This window comes from Cydia amplana, chromosome 18 (genome assembly GCF_948474715.1).
Source record: "Cydia amplana chromosome 18, ilCydAmpl1.1, whole genome shotgun sequence".
Taxonomy (NCBI): Eukaryota; Metazoa; Arthropoda; class Insecta; order Lepidoptera; family Tortricidae; genus Cydia; species Cydia amplana.
In genome coordinates this window covers 947500-975346 of record NC_086086.1, presented here as the reverse complement: position 1 = coordinate 975346, position 27847 = coordinate 947500, and the positions used below count along the sequence as shown (strand labels likewise).

At 37.0% G+C, this 27847-nt stretch overlaps 3 protein-coding genes across 3 annotated transcripts; 1 reads left to right on the top strand and 2 right to left on the bottom strand.

The window, feature by feature from the left end:
• Positions 1-56: 56 nt before the first annotated feature.
• Positions 57-9412, bottom strand: LOC134656480 (uncharacterized). Its single transcript, XM_063512017.1, has 4 exons — positions 9191-9412; positions 6413-6639; positions 1502-1618; positions 57-237 (listed from the first exon to the last, which is right to left on the bottom strand). Exons 1-4 carry the CDS (start codon positions 9329-9331, stop codon positions 81-83), a joined length of 642 nt encoding a protein of 213 aa, XP_063368087.1. The 5' UTR covers positions 9332-9412; the 3' UTR covers positions 57-80.
• Positions 9413-10926: 1514 nt separating this feature from the next.
• On the top strand, positions 10927-13690 carry LOC134656526 (uncharacterized). The gene is made up of 5 exons (XM_063512087.1): positions 10927-10931; positions 11636-11774; positions 12146-12366; positions 12762-12869; positions 13513-13690. Exons 1-5 carry the CDS (start codon positions 10927-10929, stop codon positions 13688-13690), a joined length of 651 nt encoding a protein of 216 aa, XP_063368157.1.
• A 3844-nt stretch (positions 13691-17534) lies between these two features.
• LOC134656575 (uncharacterized) lies at positions 17535-19127 on the bottom strand. Its single transcript, XM_063512133.1, has 4 exons — positions 18882-19127; positions 18470-18630; positions 17970-18074; positions 17535-17649 (listed from the first exon to the last, which is right to left on the bottom strand). Exons 1-4 carry the CDS (start codon positions 19026-19028, stop codon positions 17535-17537), a joined length of 528 nt encoding a protein of 175 aa, XP_063368203.1. The 5' UTR covers positions 19029-19127.
• Between the last annotated feature and the right edge of the window lie 8720 nt (positions 19128-27847).

Here is a 27847-nt window from a genome sequence, read left to right as displayed (position 1 = left end):
AAATCATCCCAACTGGATATGACTCCAGTATGACCAGTTCAGTTCGAGGTTTCATTAGGACAAGGAGCCGTAGGTCGTTGTTATGGAGAATCAAACACTTTAGTGAACATATCGAGGAGTGAAATAGAAGTGCACTGGAACATTCTAGAACAGCCTTGAAGGTTCTGCCCGTGTTCGAACGCCTGCACGTATGGGGTTGCCTCGTCGCATGGGTGCTGCGCTATGTCGTTTGAAGGGCTGAAAAGAGGAAATACGAGCTGTTAAAATAGTTGAAATATTAGAAAAATTCGGTGAGTGATAATGAAGTCAGTTCAAAGAAGTGCATGAACACAGTCATGCTTCTTCATTTTCATCGTAAGGAAGCGAGAATGAAATACGTGACGTAGGTACGCGTTTGCGTTAAATGACATTTTGTACGGGACTTTAATTTTCCAAAACGTCCCGCTTGGCGAGCTGTTGATAATCCCATACAAAAATAGACATTACGCAAACGCGAACGCTCTTCATGCTAGGCAGACGCTATGAGTAGGGTCTAGTGTTATTTGGCTACGGTTTTCTGCAAGGTGGAGGTACTTCTCCCGAAAAGAATGCTGCAGCATTTAACGATACCAATATTGCTAGCACACATGTTACAATATTCTTAGGACTATACATAGACGACAAAATGAATTGACTCACACTGACAATCTCTGTAAAAAACTTATAAAATATTCGTATACTTTATATATGCTAAGTAAAGTCGTAAATCGCACTGCTGTTATGTCTGCTTATCACGGCTACATATCTTCTGCTTTAAGATACGGAATTATTTACTGGGGGAACGCTAGCCAAGCCAACGATGTTTTCAAAGCACAAAAACGGTGCGTATGATCGATCTGTAAGTTGAGGTACAATGCCAGCTGCAGACCATATTTTAAGCGACTTCACTTACTAACCGTGCCCGATTTGTACATCCTGGAGTTCGTCAAAAGAAATCTACATCTTTTAAAAATGTTGCAAGTGCACGACATTGTGATAAACTTTACCCAGTTCCTGGCAAATCGGCTCTTTTCCAGAAGAGTATTTTTGCAAAGGCGCCGAAAATCTATAATGGTTTGCCAAAATCACTCAGGTTGGTAGATGACGAAATAGTTTTTAAGAATGAGTTGATGAAGTTTTTGAATGAGAACTGTTTTTACTCAATGACTGAATTCTTTAATAGGTATTAAGATGATCATAGACATAGCCGTATTTTTGTTTTAGTTTTAGTTTGACATGTATTAATTTTAATTTCAATTCTAAGTAATTTTTATATCTGTAAACTGTAAATATATCTTGTAAATATGATTGTGTAAATATGATTATGTAAATATGTCTTATACTTAATTATCTTCCGCTTTGCATGCCTTCGGGCTAAATGCGCTGATACCTGCATCCTGTGTAACATCCATTATGTACGTGCATTTTAACAAATAAAAATTTGAACTTTGAAAGAAAGAAATTGGGAAAGAGAGACACTTACTTAAGCACGTAGCTGGTTATCTCATGCAGCAAGTCGTCCTCGTGGTCAGTATGGAGGGGCTCAGCTCCTAACTGGCACAGGGTTTTCAGCACGCACGCGGTTCCGTTGTGACCGAAACTGGAAAACCATTTTATTTTTATTAAGTTGCCTGTTTGTTCAGCCTGTGTTCACTTAGAGCTAAGCATATTTTTATTACGCCTTATCCTCTGCCTAAGTGAAACTTATGTCCGACACTATACAGAAAAAAAACAACGGGTTGCACTCCGGGAGTGCCGACAGAAGTGAAAACTCAATGACTAGTCCAAAATGTCTGCAGCAATATGTATAATTGACCCATCCTCCTTTCTATTGAAAAACCTTAGTTCCGAAATGCTGGTCAGTGAGCTTGTATAAAATTCGAAATTCAAATTTGTAGCGTTAATTGTTTAAAATTCGAATGGAAATGTAAAGTTACCTTGCAGACCTCGCATCTAAATATTGTTCATGATATTTTGAGTTTTATTCACCAGTACTAGAGTTCACTTTTATTAGCGATTTCATCAAGATGTAGCTTTATTGAATTATATTTGAGTGATATAAAGTTAGAATGTAACTGTGAGATCCTCGTATTTCAGCCCGTACAAGATTAGAACCTTTTTCAATTAATGTCATTGAGTTTTTCTTGATTTAAATGCCATCTAAATGAGTGGCCATCTAATAAACCTTACGGTCACGTGATCGCCTTACTTTGTCTCGAGTTTATCATTTTTTCCCCAGCTCAGAAAGTGCCCAGCGCCGCTAAAGAAGTTTTCACTTCAAAAATAAAGTATTACCTATTGAACACCATCAATTAACAACCATTTGTAACGCTCTTTCATTCAAGTTAATACTAGGGTAACGGCACCAGTGGCCAGCCAGGTACCAGTGGTCAGCCTTTTGAGTCGTTTATTGGTCATAAATATCTGGTATATTCGTTTAAACGAATCGCGAGTACTCAAATAGGAGCTTTGATTCCTTATTGGTTAATAAGTCACACGACAGGTGCGGTGAGGGAACGGGGGGAAGAAATATACTCGTTCATACAGGTGCTGTTTGTCGACGAGTGCAATAGTGTCATGTCCGCCATATTTTTTACTGCACGTGGTGTTCTCTTAACAGGCAAGAAAAACTATGTTTTAATGTTAAAAGTTATTGTTTTTGTTAATGATTGGTTTATTTATTAGTTTATCTATTAAATTGCATTATATTTGAATGAAAATATCAATATTTCACTTATAAATTGAGGGGGCTGGCCACTGGGTAACACTTTTTTCCAAAGAATCCAGTGCCCAGCCCCCCACGGCTGACCTTTGGGTTATTCGTTGATTTTATTATTTTCGAGCCAATGCGACCGTTAGGACCGTTAAATTTACATTTTCAAATTTAGTTAGGCATGCCCTAGTCAATTTAAAGTAAAACCCAGTAGTCAGCCGCATTTGAAATAACGTTTTAATGCGGCTGAGCACTGGGTTTCGCGGATCCAGTACTCAGCCATTGACCTTGCTTGGTACGTCACCGCCAAAAATATGTCCACATTTTTAAACCCTATCTCATTGAAATAAGGTTCAAAAGTGTATACATATTTTTGACGTTAACTATACATAACTATCATTTTGCTTTTTCCTGGTCGGTATATGACTTTGTTTATTAATGATAATTAGATCTGCATAGACTCGATTAATTATTTTTTACCGAATACCTACTAGGAACATAATTATAATTATATTACCTGATTTACCTCGTTAATTTTTGACGGATTAATTATTAGAAAATAAATATTGCGATTCTTAGTTTGCAAGAATAGTGTTAGTTAATTATCTATGGCCAACAAATTTCGTGTCATAAGAATTGTATGTACCTATAAGATTTTTTTTTATTAAATAAGTAAACAAGTAGGTAAGTAATACATATATGCAAAAAAATTATAAACTAAGATTAAAAACTACAACTAACTACAATAACGATAAGTAACAAAAATTATAAAAATATTTAGTTTATATAGGCTGAGTACTGGGTACACAGAGGCTGCTTACTGGATTTTGGAGGCTGACTACTGGAGAAAAGTGCCACTTTTTGTTTAAACTTAATTAGAGATATTATAAAGAGGATTGTTGTTTTTTTAAATATTTTGTTTTAAAACTATGATAAACAATTGATCTAACCATGTCATTTGTTTAATTATCCGACTAATCCTGTAGAAATGCCGAACGTTCAAACTTAAAAAAGTCGTTATAAGGCTGACTACTGGTGCCTTTACCCTAGTAGGTAAGTAACTCTGTGAGCTGTAGAACCCACATGACTCCATCCTTATGAAAAAAAAAAACATTGTACACTCATGGACAAATTTAGAGGAACGCACAAAAAAGGTTACTGGTAAAAAAAAAATACTCTGTTACTGGATTACAGCACCTAAAGTAATTTAAAAAATAGTAATTTTAAACTTTTTTTTGCGTTCCTCTCTTGTCCATGAGTGTATAATAATTATTATATATAATTATATAATTATATTATATAATTTGTATAATAATTATTATGTATTAGCTTACAAACTTTCACAAGAATCAGTTGAAAAATTTAATGCTTAAAGCGAACAGTCAGACAGCTGGACGGACATACAACACGAACGAAACGGACGAAAGCATTTTTGCCCAAGCTGAAACGACGCTTCGCACTCGCTCGGTCAAAACTAACATCCGTCGTCACAAAACAACTCTATTTATAACATTTACTATGAAACAGGCTTTCGGGTAAACAGCAATAAATTACAGCGCGATTCGGAAAACAGGAATGACCAGGGCAATTTATGCGCAAATTGCTTTTCAAGCAAACAATTGTCAGAGTTCGATAATTCACAGCAAATGGACGGTTTTGGCTTTTATATTACGAACGTCTGGCCAAAAAGTTGCGAATTTTACTATTGAAGATGAGAAAAGTAAATGGCGTTTAATTTCAAAGTGTTAAAAAGTATTTTTTATTACAACTGCAGCAGCTTTGTGATGTACCGTAAAACGGGGTGAGTAGGTTTCGCGGGGAGAGGTGGTGGTGATTATGAATGGGGAGAGAAGGTTTGAGAGGGGGGTGAGAAGGGATTTTAAGGCTACTGCTACAAAAATAATGTATTCCAATTTAAAATGGAGCTATCTGCTATAGTAATACGCATAATAAAAAAAAATCGATCCAACAATCTTCCAAAATCACCTTTGTATGAAAACCCCTCTCACCCCAAATACGAGGCACTACGGGGTGAGGTGGGTTTTCCTCTTTATCGTCAAAGTTATGAAATGAACATACCCAAAATAAAATAAAAACTAAAATACAAACGTCCGGAACACTTATTATATACACCATTCAGTTTTCATATGTAAAAATAAAATGTTATCGAGGTTTGAATTTCAGTTTTGACCCTACTCACCGCATTTTACGGTAGTTTTCTTCATAAATACACTGTTCATACAATTTACATAGTTTATAATTTAAATCTACATTTTTCCAAGTAAGTAATGGCTGCTCTCGTTATGGTCTTAAAATCTTCCACTGGGCCATCGTACTTTGTTAGTGGGCACTCCAAAACGATATGCCGAACGGTTTGCTTTAGGCATCCGCATTCGCAGCATTCTTGGTCGCTTCAACCATAGAGAAAAAAATACATAGAGTGCTCACTCCATACATCAGTTCAGACTATTAATTTCAGTGTCTACATCTAGCATCGAGTAGCGGAACTATTAGTACTGCTACTTGACAATAGATGTAGCACCGACCGGAAAGTCTTATCTCAACAGCATAAGACTTTCCGGTCGGTAGCGACATCTATTGTCCAGTAGCAGTACTGATAGTTCCGCTACTCGATGCTAGATGCTAATAGTCTTTTTGGATACTAAAACTGATGTATGGAGTGAGCACTCTATGTATTTTTTTCTCTATGCTTTAACCCTATTTTTTCCGAAGGAAATTCCTGTTCTCGGGCGGTTGAGCATGCACCAGGCACGGCGTGATTAATTAAAACCAGGCAATACTGGCAATATCACTGTCATTGCCAGTTTTGTTATGCTGCGATGCTGCAGTAGTAACGCTGGTTGCATTTATTATACTGTTCAACTTGTTTGAAAAAAAAAAACGAATATAACGACTGCAGCAGCTGTTGCCACATTACTGCTACAACGGCAGTGAATGTCCCATAGGCTGTCAGGTGGATACCACTATAAAACACACTATCAATACGAGTATGCAATGCATTATGACAATCTGAACCCTGAAAGTTGTATGCTTAGAAACATACTTGTCATGCATTGCGTTGCGTATGACAGGTATGTTTCTAAGCATATAAATTTTAGGGTGCAGATGTCATAATGCATCGCATACATTGCGTACGTGGGATAAGTGTGTCCCGAGCTTCAATCGCATATTTAAGTTTTAAGATTTACCTCCGACGTATCGAGGATGGCGTTGTCCCCGTATTCTCGGAGTAGTGATTTAATTCTCTTTGTTCTTGGAGAAGACTGGCTAAAGTTGACATCAACATCTTCTAGCCGCGCGAGTTTTTCAAACTACCCGCACTGGGTCTAGTTTATCAGCTTGGACGTTTTGCGCACTAGGTATGTGGGATGACCATGGGGACAACGCCGTCCTCGAAACGTCGGAGGTAAAAAATAACACGCGATTAAGTCCTGATATATTGATTAAAGTGTAGAGTTTGTGAAGTTAGGGCTTGTAGAGTTAAAAGCTCGGCTCTACAAGAGATCTGATTACTTTTTGATAGTGCGAACCTAATGGTTTCGTCTTGGCAGTATTTTTCGGCTCTACAAGAGATCTGATTACTTTTTGATAGTGCGAACCTAATGGTTTCGTCTTGGCAATATTTTACATGAAAATGTTTTTGGTGGGATCAATACTTACTTATTCAACGCATCTTCAACATATTTATAAAAGTGGTACAACTTCGCATCGTTGTCGTACCCTTCCAACTCCCTCTTTCTCCTGGATTCACCGTCATATCCAGAGTTGGCCCACAGGATGTCCTCAGGTATCTGGGAGCGGTTCCAGGGCAGCTGGAAGTTGGCCTGGATGGCCCAGTTCACGTTGATGGTCTTTATTGGCGTTGGGGTGCCCAAGCCTACGTTCACCTGAAAAGTAACGATATCGTATTAATTTTATCGTAAAATTAGACACAAAAAATGCGTTTTAAGGAATAAATTCCCAGTAAGCTGGAAATCATTTCAATACTTTCATTTGTTCCTAAATGGGAGTTTGCTTCCTCACAGGATGAGTACATCAATTTATGCTCTTTTTCAGTACTAAATGAAGGTAAGTATTGAAACAATTTCCAGCTTGCTGGAAATTAATTCTTCGAGAAAATCTAAATTGATTAACCTCTTGCGTGAGACAGACAGATTGGACAGTTATAATAAAACACGTAGGTATTTTAAGTCGAAGATTGCCAAGAAATCGGCCGCGGAGAACTAAGAATTATATTCCGTACTTAATTTAAAAATAAAACGAATTGGTACGAACCAGGATTGAATGTTGTACGTCAGATCTACCACACACCGTATCAAAAATTTTTTTGAAAAGGAATACTATTATTTAGTCTCACAACCATGCACAAAAGTGCAAGCAATACAGGCCGCGTAGCCAACGTGCCAATCGCTAACGCTCCGTAGCGATCGAAACGCAACTGTCACTGTCACACTAATATGGAAGAGTGATAGAGAGACACAAAGCGATTCGACGATGAAGCGATAACGATCGTCACCTTGGCTAGGCCGCCTGATGCGATTGTCATTTGTGTAATTCCAAATCAGACCAAAGTGCTCCAATCGTCATTTATTTAATTCTGAAATAGAAGCGAAGAGCGCTGGTCGGAAAAGTAGCGGGCTGGGAATCAAATGGCTGGTCACAGACATATGTACTCATGTGCCGTCGGAATGTTTCTAAAATTGCTAAACTTCCACTAGGTTTTTTTTCCAAAAGCGTTTATTTAAAGTTCAATGTTTGTATGGTATTGTATGTCCGGGTCAAAGCTAAATTTAACCCATTTCCCATTGTCAATAGAGCTTTCGGCTTTTCACCTTTCTTCGGGTTCGTAAAATGACTGGAGTATAATATTATAGAACATTAAGAGGCCAGTATCGATTTTAGTCGCAAGAATGTAAAATTTATAGATTTAGTCGATGAAATTGTACATCTTTTGTTACGTAATAGAAATAACAAGTACTAGTATCTATTAGCACGTTTTCTTATCTTGCACTTTTACAGATCATTTTTTTAAATAATGACTCACTAAATCAGTAATGATTTTTTTTTCTGATGGACATTTAGGTAAACGCGCGTAAAGCACTAAATTTGTCGATCTTATCTGTAAATTTCGTAAAGTTTGGACTGCTTAAAATAATAATTTTGTATTACACATATCCTGTACTCAACCTTTAATAGACTACACTTTTGCTATATGATATTGAACAAGATTAAATGAAAGTTAGACGAAATCAATTTTCACCAGAGTTTACTTTAAAACAAGTGACAATTTTTCGAGAAAATCGACTTAATTTCAACTTAATTTTGATACTTAAACAATCTACAACATTTTCTGAAACTGTTCTTATACATAATTTTGTATAATTTATCACAAAAAAAATTGACGAATTTTTAAAAACTGCCCCTTCTCGTCATTATATTGCCGGTGACGCACGCTCGGGACCTCATTATTAAAATGCAAGATGAGAAGACGTGCTAATAGAAACCAATACTTGTTATTTAGGTATTACGTAACAAAAGGTGTACAATTTCAACGACTAAATCTATCGATTTTACATTTTGGCACTAAAATCGTTAACGCGCTCTTAAAATATATTTGCGAGGTCTAACTAAATATATATTATGTCGCTGTGGCCGTCAGTGCCAGACCGTGAAACGGTGCACTTTGAGACCAGTAATAGTAAAAGAAATTACAAAGTATGTATTTCGAAGTGTACACGCCTAGCTATTTCTATAAAAAAAAAAAAAAAACAAATTTCAGTAACAGTCTTAAGCGTCCGAATTGAATCTCTTTTGTTTCAATTGGCGGTCAAACAAATAGGTAATTTTACTAATTTCGATGGTGTTTACTTGTTTTGATACGTCGTTGGTGGTAAACAAAAATACAGTAGATACATGGTAATTTCGAATAAGAACTGTTGCACGTATGCAATAACCCTTTATAATATTATTATATCCTTTACATTAAAATAATAATAATTTAAGGAATAGTTTAGCAAGTATTTATAGCAGTATTAGGTTACTCTCTCGTTGAATTATTTACACATAAATCATTTTTTTATTTAATTTACACCTACTAGTTACTAATTGAAATAGGAAAATATAACACAAATCTAAATAAAATAACTACTTGGGTGACTGTTATGATGGTTATTGGCCACTACATAGTAATTGGCCGTTCTTAACAATAAGGTTTCAATTGGCTTGCTTCTTTCTGATTTGTTACTCTGTAGTGGCCAATCACCCTACTAAAGTGGTTGAGGCATCTGCCGCTAATGCAGGATCGATACCAGCCCTGGGAACTGGAGGCCCTGGTCACTTTTTCTTTTGTTTATGATATCTATTTCAGATTACATTTACCAGTATAATATGTATTATTTTACCTATACGATACTCGAAACTATTAAAACTATAACTTACTTGAAACAAAGTGGTATTAGGAAATAAAAGCTGCCGCCGATATCGGTGCACCGCTTTCTCCCCTATCGTCGTCTCGCTCCCACGTATAAGGGCTGCCACGCAACATAATACACTGATTATCGCCGCATTGCTCGTCATCATGATGATTCTGATGGACTGAATGTGTGGCGAGTGCCGTACGATATTCGAATGGTACTTATTACGTGTCAAAGCGATTGCGAGGACGATGGGGGTAATCTAAATAGACATAGGTAAGTACATACATAATTATATTTTAGTATGTAATGTTTGACCGTCACGTTAAGAAGATAAACATAATTTTGACATTGATGCAAGTTTATAGTGTCATTTTTATCGTGAAACAAAGAAATCTAATCTAATCTTATCTATCCTAAAAAACTGTTACTCAGAATTTTTTTAATAATTCTTAGGCCTGTCTCCTTAAGTCTTTAGGTAGGTAGGTAATGTCGTTGAAATGTAATAAAAAGAGCAGTAAGTCTCTTTATCTCCATTACCAATCTTGACACACTCTTTGAAACTCTATTGTATGATATATATGCAGGTCCGATGTTATCTTTCAATTATAATGCAACTACCAAATGAAATATTACTGATACACTTATGAACAAGCACTTTCCTAAACAGGTACGTACCTACGTTAATATTTAAAATCAACTTGCCACCACCAACAATATTACTGGTCATTGAATCCGATAGCAACTACGACACGTAATAAGGCCATACTTTGTGTCTCGTGACATGCCCCTTGTTGGATAAACAAATTAGTATCCGCTTGAGCATGTGACTGGATATTTGGATGGCGTTGGAAAGGGCGAGGGCACAGTAGGCTGCGTTTTATGCCACACATTTTCCATTATGAATACTTATTTATTATACACAAACGTAGTTCCTCAACACTTCTATCGTGAGTAGTTTTTCTAAAAGGAGTCATTATCTCACCAGCATTATTTCAGCTACCTAAATCTATGCAAATTGCGTATTGTTTTCTACAAAATCTTTATTATCATGAACATCATCGCTATCTTATGCGGAGTCTTGAATTCAGAGCTTATGATCACAAAATATAGCGAAGGGGATAAGATCAGGAAAAAGCGCGGTATAATATAGAGGCAAATCAAGACTAAACTTGTGCGTACCCTCTCAGCATATCTATCTACGTATCAACGCACCGGATTATACGGATACCGTGCACTAATTAATCCTTACTAGAGGAGCTACTTATTCATAATACGCCGGTTGTCATAACGTACATGAATCACATGCTCGAATGCTTCGTAATTTTCTCACAACGCTCCTTGGATAACTTCGGGAGAATCATAATGACGGGCAAATTTGAAGGTACCAGAACTAAGGGCACGACCTAGATGGTGGGTACAAATAACTGCACTGACGTAATTAAAACTGTACGAAGCCTATGTAGGAATCTGGTTGTAAATAGAAGAAAATAACCGTAACTGTACCTAATGCTGTTGCACCTTCAAGGAAATTGCGGGTATCGATATCGCTTCATGTCCAAGCTTACCCAACTGTTGCAAGCCATTAAACTTTAATGATTAAAGTTATCCAGTGTGAACACGCCCTAAAAATTGCATTACGTAGTAGCCGGCAAGTCCCTTATTGACGCTGCCGAAGCATCGTGCCGTCAGTGAGTTAGGCTTTAGAGGAAAAATGTGACGCGCTTCAATCGGCCGTGAATGAGCGCTTTAATCCGAACCATGAGGCAAGTGAATTATTTTTTGATGTGTGCTTTTAATTTTTTTATGGAACTTTGGAAACAATATCAGTATATGTTAAGTTAGTTCATTACGAACTTGCATCTTTAACAATATTTACTGACTATATAGATTCTACCCACAACTTTGTCTGAGTAGTCATTAAATTGCCGCCCGTCGCTAACTCTATTACCTACTTATACTCTTGTCTCGTTGCAATTCTCATTGCAAATGTATTGTATATCCTTTTCCAGTTTATTAAGTATCTGTTACCAAACTAGATTCACATCTATTTAGTTGCCATTGGGTGAAGAAAGAATAAACATCCTAACATCTAAAACATTGTCTGGAAGAGATCACTCTTTACCGATAAAACCGCCTGTTGTTTTCTGCCTCTATTTTTAAACAAAAGTTTTTCCTTAAGTTGTATTTTCTCAAAAACTTTATATTAAAGATAAAGGATAAAGATAAAAGATAGTTTATTCAAGTAGGCATAATTACAATGCGCTTATGAACGACAAATAAAGTTACACCGGCTCCAACCCTACACCTCTGCCCCGAGAAGATTTAAATCCCCCCTCAATTGGAAGAGGGTATCCCAATATGGGACCGGCAACAAACTAGGCGGTACACATCTTTTCAAAAAAATTACATCTTTAACATGCATTACGAGAAAATAAGGAAAAATAATATATTTATTTATTAATTTCAGGGTTTGTATCTTGTTGTTTTGTCTACATTGGACTCTTGCAAATGCAAGTTCAGAAGAAAACCTAAAGGAACTAGATTTTAGAGCAAAACGGCAAATCAACGCATTACCTTTAGTCTACCCGTATGGAGCAACTTATAAGGTAAGCCACTGTTTCTAAGAATAATTCTTGTCTTCCTATAGGACAACTCACGCTTTAGTGGTCCGGGCCAGGAAGAGGCGTCTGACACTTTTTCCTTATACTTGGTGATTTTGGGGACGTTGGTCATATTGAACAAGTATTAATATCGTGAAAAATTGTACCCCTCATATATTTCGTCTGGCCCTTAAATCAAGGTGTTCATTAGATTTTTTGGTCTTTTTTTTCGCGATTTTGGTGAAAGTCCCACGGAGAATTTGTTTAATATTACAATATGCCCATCTTAACACAATTTATGACATTCAGGATCACGGCCCCAAACTCACCCAGTATGATTCATGGATTTCACAATATGTTCACATTTCGCATTCCAGCTCATTACCGGCTTCACAGCACCAATAAAGAACGACGACAAGGTGCCCCTCATCTTCCTCTTCAACTTCCAGTACCAGTACGTGCAGTTCACGAACATCACGCAGCTGTCGCAGTACTACGTCATCAACACGGTGGCGAGGGAGCAGAGAGACGCCGACGTCGCGGGGAGGAAGGATGAGAGAATTGTGTTTTATAGATCTGTGGCTGAGATGATGGACTCGTAAGCATTCATATATTACTAATTATAAAAATAGGTACGGGGTCAGAAGAGTAAAAACAGAACTAGGTAACTATTCTATGGTATTGTAACTTATACATCTGATTTAAGTTTTAATGCCACTCAACTTGGAAAAAGTTGACATAATTTATCCTAATTTGCCATGGGATTAGAATTTCTTTTAGATGGCTAGGACATCATAATTAAGAAAAATATGAAGTGACTGTTGTCCCGAATAAAAAAATTTAAGTTTCGTTAAAAGCTAGATTTTGGAGTGTAAGCAATATTAAGTTTAGAGTAAAATAAAATAAAAAGTATGAAATTTGTGCAATTTATCTGTTTTTTCTCTAAGACTACTTTAGACTACTTACTACTTATTTATATTCATATTCCGACAGGAAGGGTCTGAACGGCCGAGAATGCGTTCTGCGTGCGATTTGCGAAGCGGCGCAGTTCCCTGTAGAAGAAGAGGGCTTCGTCGGGGAGCTCTTACACGTGTTATTAACGTAAGTGATACTATTTTAAAACCAATTACAGGTCGGATGATAGGCCAATCAAATTAGATTTAAAAAAAACAACGGGTTGCACTCAGGGAGTGCCGGCAGAAGTGAAAACTCAATCACTATTGCAAAATGTCTGCAGCACGAGGTATAATTGAGGTTAACGCCATCTAGCGTTATTTCGTAGCATTACTTGAAACCCCTAAGCACATCACTGTTAGTACTCGAGTTATATTAATACCAGTTAGAGCGAAACTCACTAGTTGGCATTTAAATCAATAAAGAAAAACTCAACGACATTGAAGTAACAGTTTTTCGATCTGGTCACGTGTCCGTCTTACGTCTTACAGTCACGTGACACCTGTTACGAGTTTAACATTTTTTCCCCATCACAAAAAGTTCACAGCGCCGCTAAAGAAGTTTTCACTTCAAAAAAGCGTTTTGTGAAGTGGGAATTAATTTCCAGCAAGCTGGAAATCATTTAATATCTTCAATTGGTCTTAAATATGAGTAATCCGAGTTTGCGCAATCCCAAGAATTATGCACCTGGCATGAAAGTTGGCGTGGTTCGACTGTAGAGTTTTATCTGACATGGTATGTCAGGGACTTAACGAACTCATTTAAAAAACCTCAAACGTTTTTTTTCCAGGCCAGACTACGGCAAATCTCCTTTCGAAGAACTGGATGAAGACCTGAAGGAGGCCATGGCGCCGTACGTGGACGCTGCAGTGGCCGGACGGCAGATGTTCAGCTGTTCCTACATTTATGGTGGCTGTCCTGAGGGTCAGGGGATCTTGGAGTTCATCTCACAGTTGAGGGATGAGTAGTAATGTTGAACATGAACGGTTTTTCTTAGAGCCGGGAGTCTTTTAGTACTACAGCTCATTCTGAGAGAAGAAAGTTTTATAATCATCCGGATGTACTGTACTCGTACTGTTACGCCCATGAAACTAATAGGAGCTGTCATCACATCAAAAAAAAATTGGTTTTTAATTGGTTATTTAAAATTGGTTAAATTATTATGATGCGAGCGCTTGCGCTTTTATACGCATGAGATGAACTTCCGAGTCGTAATAAATCATAGAAGTATTTCGTTTATTTTAAGATTAGTTTTTATGTATTTTAGAAAACCATCGATGCCATTAATTTGTAAGTTTATTTGTAAAAAAATAAGACTAAATCATAAAATTCATAAATGTTATTACAGAATAGATAGTTCAAGTTAGACAACTTCTAAGAGATATTGTCTCAATAATCTTACAAGCAATATGAAAATAAGGAAAACAAGTCTTAATCAACCCTACAGTATGAGTTATTGGGTCGTCTTTTCAAAATATGATTATAGATACTTTCTGATACATATAGAAGGCAGAGAAAAAGATTTTGACGATCGATGAGGTTTATTATCAACTTTTTTATCCGACTACATTAAAACGGAAAGGATAAGGTACCTACATGTAGTTTCCAGCGTAGCATAAGTTTTTTAAAGTAGGAAGTGATGAAAAGATTCCACGTGTTTTTTTATGATGTAGGAGGCAACTTGCAAAGCCTTCGACCACACAGTAGCCGATCATTAATAAGTTATTACCAACCCAAAGGGGGTACTGTCTGATGGACGTCCCACACGGCGTTTACCGTGAACCAAATTGTCTCATTATTATTACGACCAACAATTTGATTAAACAAAAATATTAAACCAATCGCTGTACGCACCAGAAATCAATAAATATTACAATCAGTGGCACGAATTGTAAATTAGTGTGAAATACAATTACATTGACAATTCAATTTTCTGCCTGGTAATGGAGTAACAGTTGTTGCTGCATAATGCAATTATTGCATCCTGGTATTTTATTTTGAATCATAAATGTTCGTTGATTCATTTAATTGGCATTTGTTTGGTTGTTCAACTCGAAATATTCGTTATTTGCTATAGTTACAGTTAATATAAATGTGCAGTTAAGGTGGCGTTCGGATGTTTACTGCAGTTGCAGCGTCGCTCGTCGTTGCAGCGCTGTATCCGACAATGTCCTTGATAAAAAGAGCGACGTTTGCGGCCGCAATAAAGCTGCAGTTGAGATCCGAACATCACCTTTAGAATATTTAGTCTTATTCTAGGTACTAGTATGTACAACTTATCGGTCCCGAGCTCCTGAGTGAAGCGAGGACCTATATTGGTCGAAAATAAAATGACATTAATGCTACACTTACACATTTTGAGAAATTTATAGAGGAATGCTACATAATTAAGAGTATTTAAAGGTGTTTAAATTCAAGACTATACATATATAAATATTAGTAGATACGAGGACCTGGGGCGACTACGCGCGGTTCGTACCATCCTGTCCGTTATTTTTATGGCAGGTTTTGGACTCTACTGCTATGTTGCTATGGCTATGAACTCTATGCTATAATGGTCTCAACTGATGTATGTACTTTAGTTAAGCTATTTTTTGCAACCTACGTCGTATGTAGGTTGCAAAAAACTTTACGAGCACGAGAATTGAAAAATAAAACACAATACTTAAATTATTTCAGTCATATTTGCTTAACTAAGCAAACAATATCCAAACATAACACAAGTAATAGGATTATATTCACTACTACAGTAAAACAATTAAGCTCCACCCATTCTCATAAGATATGTGTGAGACAATGGATGGTGCCCAGAGGACCCGAGCAATCGCAAGCGATTCCGCCGATTTACTACCCCGGGCGGACTGGCAGACATATTTTACGCTTAAGGCGTCTGGCTGTCATTATCAATGGAATTTGGATGTGTTCACACGGATTACATTGTAACTGTGAAGTTTCTGCTTGCGATCGCAGTACGCGTAGAAATCGTTAAAATGAATGAATGAATGATTTATTCACTTGAATACATATACAGCGCATGCACTTATATACCATATTCTGCCATTTGGCATGTGAAACTTGGAAATGGTATACTTATGCAGAACAAAAGGCCCTAGGCCCTATTTTACACACAAATATAACTTGAATATTTACAGTATTTACACATACATTATTACTTTAAATTTCACAATTATTAAATTAAAGCTTTTATTCATATATTTTTTAAATATTGTTTTAATTTCCTATCATCAATGGTTTATTTAAAGCGACTGTTTTAGAGATTATGTCATTGATTCACAATTAATCAAGGTTTACAGTGACGTCACCCGTTTCTTACAGCATGCTGCTTCCTGGGATATAACCGCGAAAATCGATGTTCGCAAATTACGCCTTCATTGCAGTAAAAGAGAAATATCCCCGCAATTTGCGAATTTCTGTTTTCGCGGTAGACCCTTGCAATGCTTAGCAGCATTCCTTTTGCAATCATAATGTGACCTTCAAACACATAATACATTTATTACCGTAGACTAATAAGCTGAACTAGGCTCCGAAACAAATGCCAAGCAAAGTTATTTGTACTCCCTTTTCTGATGCTGACACGAATTATTCTATATCAGAACAAAAACGCCATAACAAACGACGCTAGCCTCGTTACTGCGAGCGTCATTACTCACTCTCGAGTACTAATTAGAAAGGAACTGTGTACTATTGCAAGCTCTACGTTTCAAACTATAATATGTAGTGTTACTCTGCCTCTGTGGGTTACAACATGGACAAAGTTATATGTACCTAGTCCTAGTAAAGTAAAATTAGTCAGTGAGGGCAGCTGAGAGGTTTTTTACTCTATGTAATATATAATGTAAAATTAAAAATAAATAATTATCATCAAACTTTCATGTATTACAACGTTTTTCAATTGTCAATTTTGTCACCTGTATGTATCCTGTAAGTGATCTTTACTGATATTTAGATAAAGACCGTCAGAAATGCTAGTTAAATTCCAGAACTTATTATTGCTGCAGCACTCTAAATGAAATGAAACAATCTTACCACTTTTAAGGAATGATTTATATACTCCAGTGCATATTTTTTTACAATTGAAACATTATCGCCTGCTGCTTAAAGGTTTTTTCTCCATAACGTCTTCTAAAGCGTTTTAGCAACGTTAAGGCAATCGATGTCACTATTAGGGTGGAATCACATCTGTCAGCATCGAGCCGCATTTTATATCTGAGAAATTGCTCGTTAGTATGAAGATGCGTACGCATGCTTTCAGCTTTCCGATGCGTACGCATCTTCATACTAACGAGCGATTTCTCATATATAAAATGCGGCTCGATGCTGACAGATGTGATTCCACCCTTAGGGTAACATTCCATTTCTGACCGCAGCTACACTACTGGTACTGAACACGTCGTCGCTGTTACTGTCAATTTCCATAGTAAAATTAACAGTAGTGCAGTTGGAAATGGACTGTCACCTTAAAGGTCCTAACTGCAGCTGCATTACTGTCAATTTCCTTGATAAAATTAGTGACGTTAGCCGCCGCAATTATGACGTTCAATACGTCACTCATTTTATCAAGGAAATTGAAAGATACAGCGGCGGCAGCAGCACCTTCAATGACACCTTTAATGTCCTTGATAATGCGTTGATGTTCTTGCCGTTGTTATCGCACTGTTGATATTGTCGCAATTAGTACGACCCGTCAAATTTTTTATTTTATCAAGGAGATTGACAGTGCCACAGTCCGCGTCAACGCTGCTGAAGTCGCCATCCGAATGGAACCTTTATTTTGAATGTCAGATCTCATTTTCATAAGTCAGTGTAAGTTGACACTTCGAGCATACTAAAGGGGCATTTGGAGATTGACTGTTGACATCCCTCTTCAGTCACGTTATGCCATTTTTCAGTAGCCGATGACTGCTTCCTGTAAAAAAAGTTGATATCCAAATGATGTATTTGTTATCTTTCGCGCGAGCATTTCACTTGCACTTGTTTGTACATGTATTGGCGCGAGCGAGACGCACAGGCCAATGATACCCAAAATACATCATTTTGATACAACGTAAGTTGAAATTGGCCTGCTTGACTCGTAATTAGCACTTGAAACCAGTACCAACTTTACTCTTTTGTTGCAAAAAAGGCCCGCCATAGACGAACCCCTTGAGGCAGTCGGAGCTACAAGATCGGTCCGTCTATGGCGAGCCTAATTACTCCGTTTCTGACTGACGCTTTGTATATACGTACCGGAACACCATTTTAAGTATGTTGTAGTACACCCCCGTAGGCCTTAGGAGCATTTGCGTCTCGCAGACCGCGCGTCGTACGCAGTGGTACCCGTTGAGGCCGTTTCTGGAAATGAGGTCATATTTATAAAGCATAGTATGATGCGCAATGATGGGAAGCGTTGGTGGCCGAGTGGGTATGACGTCCGAATTTCAATCCGGAGGTTGCGGGTTAAAATCCTGGCTCGTACCAATGAATTTTTTGGAACCTATACAGGGAATATCCTTTTTCTAGATTTTCGGTGAAGGAAAAGGAAACCTGCATGCGTGAGTTAGTAATTCACGCTGCATCAGCATTTAATTAATGCTGCAGCACTGCAGCATTGCTGCCGCAAAAGTCAAATATTCGGGCAGTAACATCGATTTTGACATCTGAAACAGCAATGCGACGGTAGTAATGCCGCGCTGCAATGCTGCTGCCGACTGCATTACTGCCGGGAACGTACAGTGTCCAGAACTAACCTGTCCAGCAGTGTTTCCAGATTGTCGTACACAGATCTCCGATGCAGGTGGTGGTAGGGGTGAAAGGAGTCGGGGGGCTCGTCCCAGTTCATACGGAACCCCAGCGCGTAGGCGTATATTTGGTTCCAAGGCACCATGTTGGCTTTGAAGTTCATACGGTACTGGAATGGAAAAATAGTCTAATTTATTTATTTTTATAACTTCATGACTAATAATTGGACTTGCATGACCTCGTTCATATAAGAAGCATTCCACGAAAATGTAGCTTACCAAATGCTATTTTTCTTATACTTACTCCTGAAAATGCTGAGAAAGCTATGAAGATGATAGAAAGCTATGAAGCTGATATTACAACAAATTGTTTGTGTAAGAACAATTCTAGTTTTGCGTAAGTGGCAAAAAAGGTACTCACGAAAAAATGAGAAACATTGTCAAAGCTTAAATATCTCTTCACTCTCTGGCTTCTTTCACTATTCGCATCACCGGTACCAATCAACACAAACGCTATTAAAACTACATAAGTTAATATAACAATTTGGTACATTTTCATCGTAACCATTTGACTGTCCAGCTCAGTCCCTTATTCTTAACCAACTGTCTCAGTGGGTCAAAAATGTCTTCGTGTAAACCTGATAAAAAGTAATGCAAACCGACCGAAAACCACACGGAATAAGTGTAACGTAACGGTACTTACTTAAGCTAACTCGAATCTGGGGCAGGAATAGCTACGTAACATTATAATTATAATAGTTATAATTATTATTGTTTCAACGTAATATTAATTGTCAATATACTGTACGTATAAAGTAACAAGTAGGTAATACCCATAAAACAATCGTTATATAGTGCAGAGATACCCAAAGATGTAAATACATGTTTGTTGTGCCCTACAGCCATATTCGAATAAAACGATATATCGGATGTCAGTGTCAAATAAGTGTCCAAAAGTGACGTTTTTTGTTTGGTGAAACGTCACTTATGACACTTGTTTGACACTGACATATCCGATCCATATCGTATCCATATCTATTATTTGACGTATCTTAAAGTTCGAATATGGCTGTTAACCTAACAACACAATTTATTTTGTCGTAAAGCATATTATTTTAACAAAATAGGTAATTACAACGCAATGAATTCACGTAACTTACAGGGTTAGAATTTCCGGTTGAACTTCAAATGATGAAGTCGTCTCGAGTTTTTTTTTGTTTTTTGCTCATCAATGTCTTTCGAAGTGTAATAATATGGTTTTAATGTGTTTCGATGCAACGGAGCCACGCCGTTTTATCGACTAAATAACTAGTGTTTAGTTTTAAGTTTATAAAATACATATGTATGTTAGTCTGTAAGGTATTTGTAATATGGGCCTTGTTGCCTGAATTAAATTTCTAAATAAAAATATTAACGGGTCAAACACGTAACTGTGTTTTCGTGTGAAGGGCTCAATAAGAAAATTAACCTTTATAGCCCTTAACTTTTGGGTATGGTACAGGAAAGACGCGAACACAGTTTTGTGTTTGACCCTGATAGCTTATTATCAAGTGAACTGACGTGGAAGTGTGCAAATGAAGAATGAATCATAAAACGTATTTAAACATACCTACTTTAGTAAAATCCAATCCGTAAAAAAGTCCATCTTCGCTTTTTTTAAACCAGCCTTTACTTTAAGCTCTTAGTAGCATCAATCGAACAAAGCATGCTCAAGTATAACACTTTTTACATTAGCGAAATCATCATAACTTTGACGAAAACCATCTCCTAGGACCCTGCGTACAATTTTTTATACATTTTCCAAAAAATATTTTGAACCTTCATTGGGTATCCAGTGACATGTAACCAAGCCATACGATAAGTAAATAAATTGGGTAACTAAGGGTTTCAAATTCAAAAACAAAATAATGCTTTGGGGTCTCAGGAGGTTAAGAACTAAACTTACAGGGCTAGCAATGCGCTTTCGATACTATTATGTACCAGGGCTAGAAACGTCCACAGCTTACGATCAGGCTTGGTACACGTGTTCAGACCACCGCTTAAAACACAATTTTTGGGAACTTGACCGCGACCTTATTGACAGCCGGATTACGCGGCCAAATCGTGCTTGTAAACTGGCCGGAGATTACAGGGGGATTAAGTCCGAGTTAATCCTACGCTAGATTTTTGAAGGATTCCGCGGTACATGTTGACTTAGACAAATATGGTAGAAAATTTAAAGTTTTTGTTGTCGGCATTGAAATATCAGAGTAATCTGTTATTTAAAAAATATTAACGATTTTATTTCCAGGTTCAAACTAACAAAATAATCTCACGAAATAATAATATCCAAACAAAGGTAATTTAATTTCAATTTTACACCTTTTAGGTACATAACCAACCTTAATGAATTAACCGTAGAGACTATTACCTCTCTGTAATATAATACTGTATTTATATAGTAATTTGATACGTAGGTATGTACTTACTACGAGTAGTTATAATAATATTTTCAGTAACGTAAGTTTAACAGTCTCCGACACAAACACTTATTTCATAATATTTAACATCATTTTGACACTTTATGAGCCTCCAAATCTTATTACATACCTAATGTTAGTATTTTCTCTGATGTTGCAGATATTTTACACATTTGTACGAATTCAGCGGACTAAAATACTATCAAGTTTTCCCAAAAATTGCAGTAGCTGTTATTAAAACAATGAAGTTTATCAAGACAACTAACCCGGGGAAATTACAATAGATAACTAAAAAGGAGGAACGCGCGACGTTGACAAATGGTCTGCTTGAGCTCGCTCAACATTAGTCATCTTCAGATCGCTCCGGATGCTGTCTCAACGTACAAATTTTGTTAGAAACTAAGGAAAATTATTAACTAAGTAAGAATAAACTAGTTAGAGGTACGAGACGACGTATCAAAGCGTTTAAATGCGAAGACGGAGCAGGAATCCTGTACTGAAAATTATACTGAAGAGTAAAGATCCCTCAAAAAAATTTGTATACTAAAAGGCGGCATCGTAAAACAGCGGTCTTGACATCACTACGAGAGCCGGGAATGGAGCAGCATTATGACGGCTGTCATCTAGAGATCGGTTTTTGCGCGTGATCGGCGTCGCGTATTACCTAAGTCCAAAACTCTGATTATTATTGTGATTCCCTAATAAATATTGTTTAAAATGGTGCTCTGGTGTTTTTACCCTTACAGCTTCAGAAGTGCGATAGTGGATTCCCGCCTACTACGATATAATTTGTCGAAATTGACATTACGAAATTTACCGCGCGTAGTCCTTCCTTGTTTCATTGTTCTGATCGTTAATCTGATTGTAATGAGTAAATGCACCAACACCACTCATCAGTTAGGGACTTAAATATACAAAGTCCAAGATTGGTGTCAAAATCATACCTACAAGAATAGCCTACAAAACTAACCTGTGCCGGCTATTGGCTGGCGTATCGTACCTTTGCCGTGTGTTTTGTGTGTTTTGTGTTTGATTTCAGATACCTATTTCAGTTTATGTACATCAATGATCATGACTGTCAAAAATAATACATATTGACAGTGTAATAAGGCTGCTGGCATGTATGTATATTACAATATTCACAGCAGAAGATCACAAGATATAAGCTGACAGATACCATTAGGTACTCTTGAATTTTGATATTGGTATGAATAAAATAAATCCTTGGGATTACAGAGTAACTCAGGTAAAAGTTAACTCAGGTAAGAAGTCTGTGTTGATCCAACACCTAACAATGCTCCGGGCCCTCCGGGGCCATAGTGGTAAATATTCACTGCCTCACTTATATGTTGTGTTATTTTTGTAATCTATGTGCTTTCAGATACATAACATAATGTGATTAAGTATGTCTACATGACATATTAACAAAATGCTATGATCATTTTCTAAAGTTTGTGTCGTGGTGAAATTTACATTCAAGTAAAAAGCATACAAAACAAGTTTGGTAATGTAAACTTAGCCTTGATTGATACTATATGTATGTTGGTATTATGCTTTCATGATTAACAATGAGTGCTATTTAATACTTTATCCTTTCAGTCAAATTAAAATAGATTACAAGTTTTCAAAAACACTGGAATATTGGTTACAACGACAATGAGGAGAAATTACTTGTTGTTTCATATGTGTGTGTGTGTGATATTACACATGCTTATTGCAACTGAAATAATGCTTTGTTGGTGTGTTTTTGGTTTGTGTAATTTCCAGAAATTTGACAGCAATGATTCTTGAATTGAACGACCATACCGTCGTTGAACGCACTAGAGTGACTATCGGGTCAGGCCTCTATAATGAACCCAAATGGACATGGATAATATTTCAAAGTTAGTTGGTTATGGATGCCAGGTATAATATGTCCAAGTGTTCAACTAATTCATTATATGGAGAAAATATGTTGATACTTAATCTCTGATGTCATGGAGAATGAGGTATTTATTTAGAAATAAAATGCTTGTTCATGTTGTACATGTATACTAACGGTTAGTATGTGTTACATTGACTGTGGGTTGGTAAAGTGCGCTTTGTGAATAAGCGAAAGGTGACAGTTATTTGTAGCTGGTTAGTATTGTCTGTGACAAAAGTAGTCGCTCCATGTTTCCGGAGCCTCCTCGGACTGAATATTTTAAAAGACAGTTCATATCACATATAACCTCCTGCATCTTTGCAATTAACATTAAGCTGCAGACATACTGATAAATAAAGCAGTAAATCATTTGACATGTTGAGAAAATTTCTGTCTGTACATATTATTGATTGGTTCTATGTATGAAAAATGTTATGAATGTTTATACAAATTAATTGCATACAGCTTATAGTATGTTGTGGTTGTTGTTTTGTTCATTGGGATGTTGGTTTAAGTTTGCATTGCAAATATTTTTCACAAAATGTCATGTTATAAAATGAACAAAAGACATATATTTAAACAGACTTACCAAACTAATGAAAGTTATTGGCATGACATTGTCAAGTGTTTGAGTTATTGACAATGATAATCATTTGTGTTCTAACAGTATGTTTCAGATGCATTTCCTTATAACAAAACTTTATTGCTGGTGAAGTTTTGACCATAGTTTTATAATACTTGCACCGATGAAGTATGATTATAGGTGTTTCCAAGGTTTAATCTTGTCAAAGAGATGAACATATTGAACTAGATACTTACTGAGCTGAGTATGACACTGGTAAAGCAGGTTGTTGCTAATGGTAAGCGAGGTGAATACTTTCAGGAGTCAATATGAATATTGACGGTCTATATGATATACATGTCTTTACATACAAGTGCTACTGGACTCTAAACGTACCGGTCAGTTAAGTGTTAAATGGATGAATATTAAACGAAGGTAAATAGCTTGGTTAAAGCTTTCCAAATAACTATTTTAACCCATTCACTGCTAATGAACATTGACCGAAGAATATCATGTCATGAGCTACTGTTTGAAGTTATTGACGGTTTTCGTCTGAACTTGTAGTGTGTTATGGTACCGTTTGCATTAATAAACAGTACACTTTTATTACTTCTGGGTTTCATAAATCAGAAGTTATAAATAATAATATGTTTCACAAATTTTGTGGGTTCACTAAGTATGTATTTCATTGTTTTGAAAAATGCATAAATTGTGGTTTATTATGTTATGAACTCATTTACCTTACAATGTGTGCTTGCATGGCATTTAACAAAATTATTTAGTTTTGTGCAGGTATAATTTAACCTGGATGATGATGTGTTGAGTTATCTATACATAAAATGCACATGCACAGCTGCAGAAAATCAACCATGTGTGTCTTGGGATTGGAAGCTTTATGGTTTAAGCATATGTGCCATGATTTGACTGATTGATCATTATCAATATACACTTCATGATGGTTGAAAAATACAATTTGTGAAACCTCGATAAGGCGAACCTGGGTAAGAGAGGAACCTCGATAACATGAACTTCTGTTCAGGCTCTACTGTAGTTCAATGTTGGTATAGTAAGAGCGTTGCCTTTATTTAGGGGCACGGAAGAGGCAAGCCAAGTTGCACATGATCATTTACAATTGGTTGCATAGTAGCAACTGCTTATTATTTTATATTTTCCATGTTAAAGGCAAATGCTGTTATTTCAGGTACCGTTTTCAGATTAAGAACTGACTACGAGTATATTCTCAGATTAGGAACTGAGATATAATTTTATTAGACACTCGGATTGTGAACTGAGTGATTATTTTACTTATATTACTTACTCTCGAGTTTGGAATCGAGTTGTGATTTTGTCATATCCCAGATTTAGAACTGGGTTACTGTTTTCATACTTATGTGTTTTGTTAACAGGTTTGCCGACTAAAATAAACACATTGTGCTTGATTAATTTTATTAGACACTCGGATTGAGAACTGAGTGTTATTTTATTTATATTACTTACTCTCGAGTTTGGAATCGAGTTGTGATTTTGTTTTATTCCAGATTTAGAACTGGGTTACTGTTGTCATACTTATGTGTTTTGTTAACAGGTTTGCCGACTAAAATAAACACATTGTGCTTGATTAATTTTATTAGACACTCGGATTGAGAACTGAGTGATTATTTTATTTATATTACTTACTCTCGAGTTTGGAATCGAGTTGTGATTTTGTTTATCCCAGATTTAGAACTGGGTTACTGTTGTCATACTTATGTGTTTTGTTAACAGGTTTGCCGACTAAAATAAACACATTGTGCTTGATTAATTTTATTAGACACTCGGATTGAGAACTGAGTGATTATTTTATTTATATTACTTACTCTCGAGTTTGGAATCGAGTTGTGATTTTGTTTTATCCCAGATTTAGAACTGGGGTACTGTTGTCATACTTATGTGTTTTGTTAACAGGTTTGGCGACTAAAATAAACACATTGTGCTTGATTAATTTTATTAGACACTCGGATTGAGAACTGAGTGATTATTTTATTTATATTACTTACTCTCGAGTTTGGAATCGAGTTGTGATTTTGTTTTATCCCAGATTTAGAACTGGGTTACTGTTGTCATACTTATGTGTTTTGTTAACGGGTTTGCCGACTAAAATAAACACATTGTGCTTGATTAATTTTATTAGACACTCGGATTGAGAACTGAGTGATTATTTTATTTATATTACTTACTCTCTTCAATGTCTGCTATAGAGCTTTAATTATTATGTGCTCTTTAAGAAGGGCTGTTACTTTAGTCTTGGCAAGGGATGCTATCCTTAATAGGCTACTTCCTGGCGCCGGTAATCGCAACAGAGGCTTTAAGGAGCGGCCTGTTGCTTGTCACTATCCTTGAGAGGGTGGTTGTTGCTGATATTTGCAGTGTAGGCTTTAAGAAGCGGACCATTGCATGTGATATAAGACTATCCTTCAGGGGATGGTTGTTACTGGTATTTGCGGTGTAGGCCTTAAGAGGCGGACCATTGCATGTGATATAAGACATCCTTAATAGGATGGATGTTACTGGTATTTGCGGTGTAGGCCTTAAGAGGCGGACCATAGCATGTGATATAAGACTTTCCTTAAGAGGATGGTTGTTACTGGTATTTGCAGTGTAGGCCTTAAGAGGTGGACCATTGCATGTGATATAAGACTATCCTTAAGAGGATGGTTGTTACTGGTATTTGCTGCAATGCAGGCCTTAAAAGGCGGACCGTTGCATGTGAGCTTAGATTATCCTTAATAGGCTAATTTTGTTACTGGTATATCTGCAGTGCAGGCCTTAAGAGGCGGACCATTGCATGTGATACAAGACTATCTTTAACAGGCTAGTTTGTTCCTGGTATCTGCAGTGCAGGCTTTAAGAGGCGGACCATTGCATGCGATATGATATTATCCTTAAGAGGACCATTATTCTACTACCGATAAATGTTTTATCTATATCGTATCGTACTATTTGTTGTTGACCTTGAGAGGTTGGCTTGAGACCTTGTTTACAAAAGGATATTTTAATGACCTTAAGACTGATGATCTCAAGGTTACCTTGAAAGGGTTGCTTGCACTTATACCTTCTAGGGATCGCTGGCGAAGTACCGGATCCAGTAGAGTTGGAGGGAGTGCCTGTTCGAAATACCCAGTTGGAGCGAGTGCGTGCACTGGGCTCCGTGACAACCTTATCGTGAAGGGCTGACTTCTACGGTCGTTGCGCCTACAAGGGCAGTGGTGTCCTAGCCTAGGCAGCTCCGCACATGCATGAGACGTGTCCCATGTTAGCCTCTCACGAGTTGTACGCATTTTTGTGCGCGCATGCGAGGGAGTCTTACATCCTACAACGGAGAAGCCAATTGTGAGTTTGTTCCAAGTCTTTGCTTTTAAAACGACACAAATAGTCATTGTTACGTTAAGCGGTCAGTATGAACGCACCGCTCAATGGAAGGTTTGGGTTAGCTGCATGGGTATATGCATGCTAGAAATTTATCAAAATCTAATAAATCCTTCAAGGTTATATGACGTTATTCACAAGAAAATAATTTATGTTAGATGGTGTTACAAAAAAAGGGGGTGGTTTATCTACCTGCCGCTAGATGTCACGCTCATCGCAATATTTTATTATTTTGCATAATTAATTAATTGGTATTTATATCCTCTTGGTGTCATATGCACGTGAATTAAGCCTTTTGTGTATTTCAAGCAAGTGCTGAGCAGACTTGCATATCCTAACACCTCTCATACCACGGATTATTTGGTACCTAGCCTGGTCACGCTTTCTTACATTTGGTTCAGTCGGCTTAAGCCCTTACTCCAATTCGACTGAAATAGAACTAAATATCTTGGTGTAAGTTGACAATAACGAAATAGACCGTTTCAACGGAACTCGAGTCGAATTATTCAAACGGACCAAGGCTTGTATATCGGCTGAGCGTAAAAGGTGCTTGTTCAATTCGCAGAATATTGAACTGGTGGAGGCTACATCCACCTGGTGAAGACCCAGCTTGCTGCGACTGCGTTGGCTGTGGCAGACTTCAATGGCTGCACTGATGACAGTGACCTGCGGGGCGCTGGTCGGGTCAGGCGATGGCCGAGCTAAAAGGCGGCATCGTAAAACAGCGGTCTTGACATCACTACGAGAGCCGGGAATGGAGCAGCATTATGACGGCTGTCATCTAGAGATCGGTTTTTGCGCGTGATCGGCGTCGCGTATTACCTAAGTCCAAAACTCTGATTATTATTGTGATTCCCTAATAAATATTGTTTAAAATGGTGCTCTGGTGTTTTTACCCTTACAATACCTATATATATTTTTTATGTAACTCTTATTGTCTCCTCCATATATTATTTACGTCGAAATAAACTAGCTAATAAGATCACAACAATTACCATTATTACGAAAGAAGTTTCAACTTACGAACGATTGCTGATTTGTCACTGCGCAAGAGGTCA

Coding starts and splice junctions, on each gene's coding strand:
- LOC134656480 (XM_063512017.1), bottom strand. CDS start 9,331: ATGATGACGAGCAATGCGGCGATAATCAGTGTATTATGTTGCGTGGCA. Junction 6,640..9,190: donor CTAATACCACTTTGTTTCAA/GTAAGTTATAGT, acceptor GTTACTTTTCAG/GTGAACGTAGGCTTGGGCAC. Junction 1,619..6,412: donor GTTGAAGATGCGTTGAATAA/GTAAGTATTGAT, acceptor ATGGTTTTCCAG/TTTCGGTCACAACGGAACCG.
- LOC134656526 (XM_063512087.1), top strand. Junction 11,775..12,145: donor CGTATGGAGCAACTTATAAG/GTAAGCCACTGT, acceptor TTCGCATTCCAG/CTCATTACCGGCTTCACAGC. Junction 12,870..13,512: donor CTCTTACACGTGTTATTAAC/GTAAGTGATACT, acceptor TTTTTTTTCCAG/GCCAGACTACGGCAAATCTC.
- LOC134656575 (XM_063512133.1), bottom strand. CDS start 19,028: ATGGTTACGATGAAAATGTACCAAATTGTTATATTAACTTATGTAGTT. Junction 18,631..18,881: donor ACAATGTTTCTCATTTTTTC/GTGAGTACCTTT, acceptor TTTCCATTCCAG/TACCGTATGAACTTCAAAGC. Junction 18,075..18,469: donor CTGGAAACACTGCTGGACAG/GTTAGTTCTGGA, acceptor CCTCATTTCCAG/AAACGGCCTCAACGGGTACC.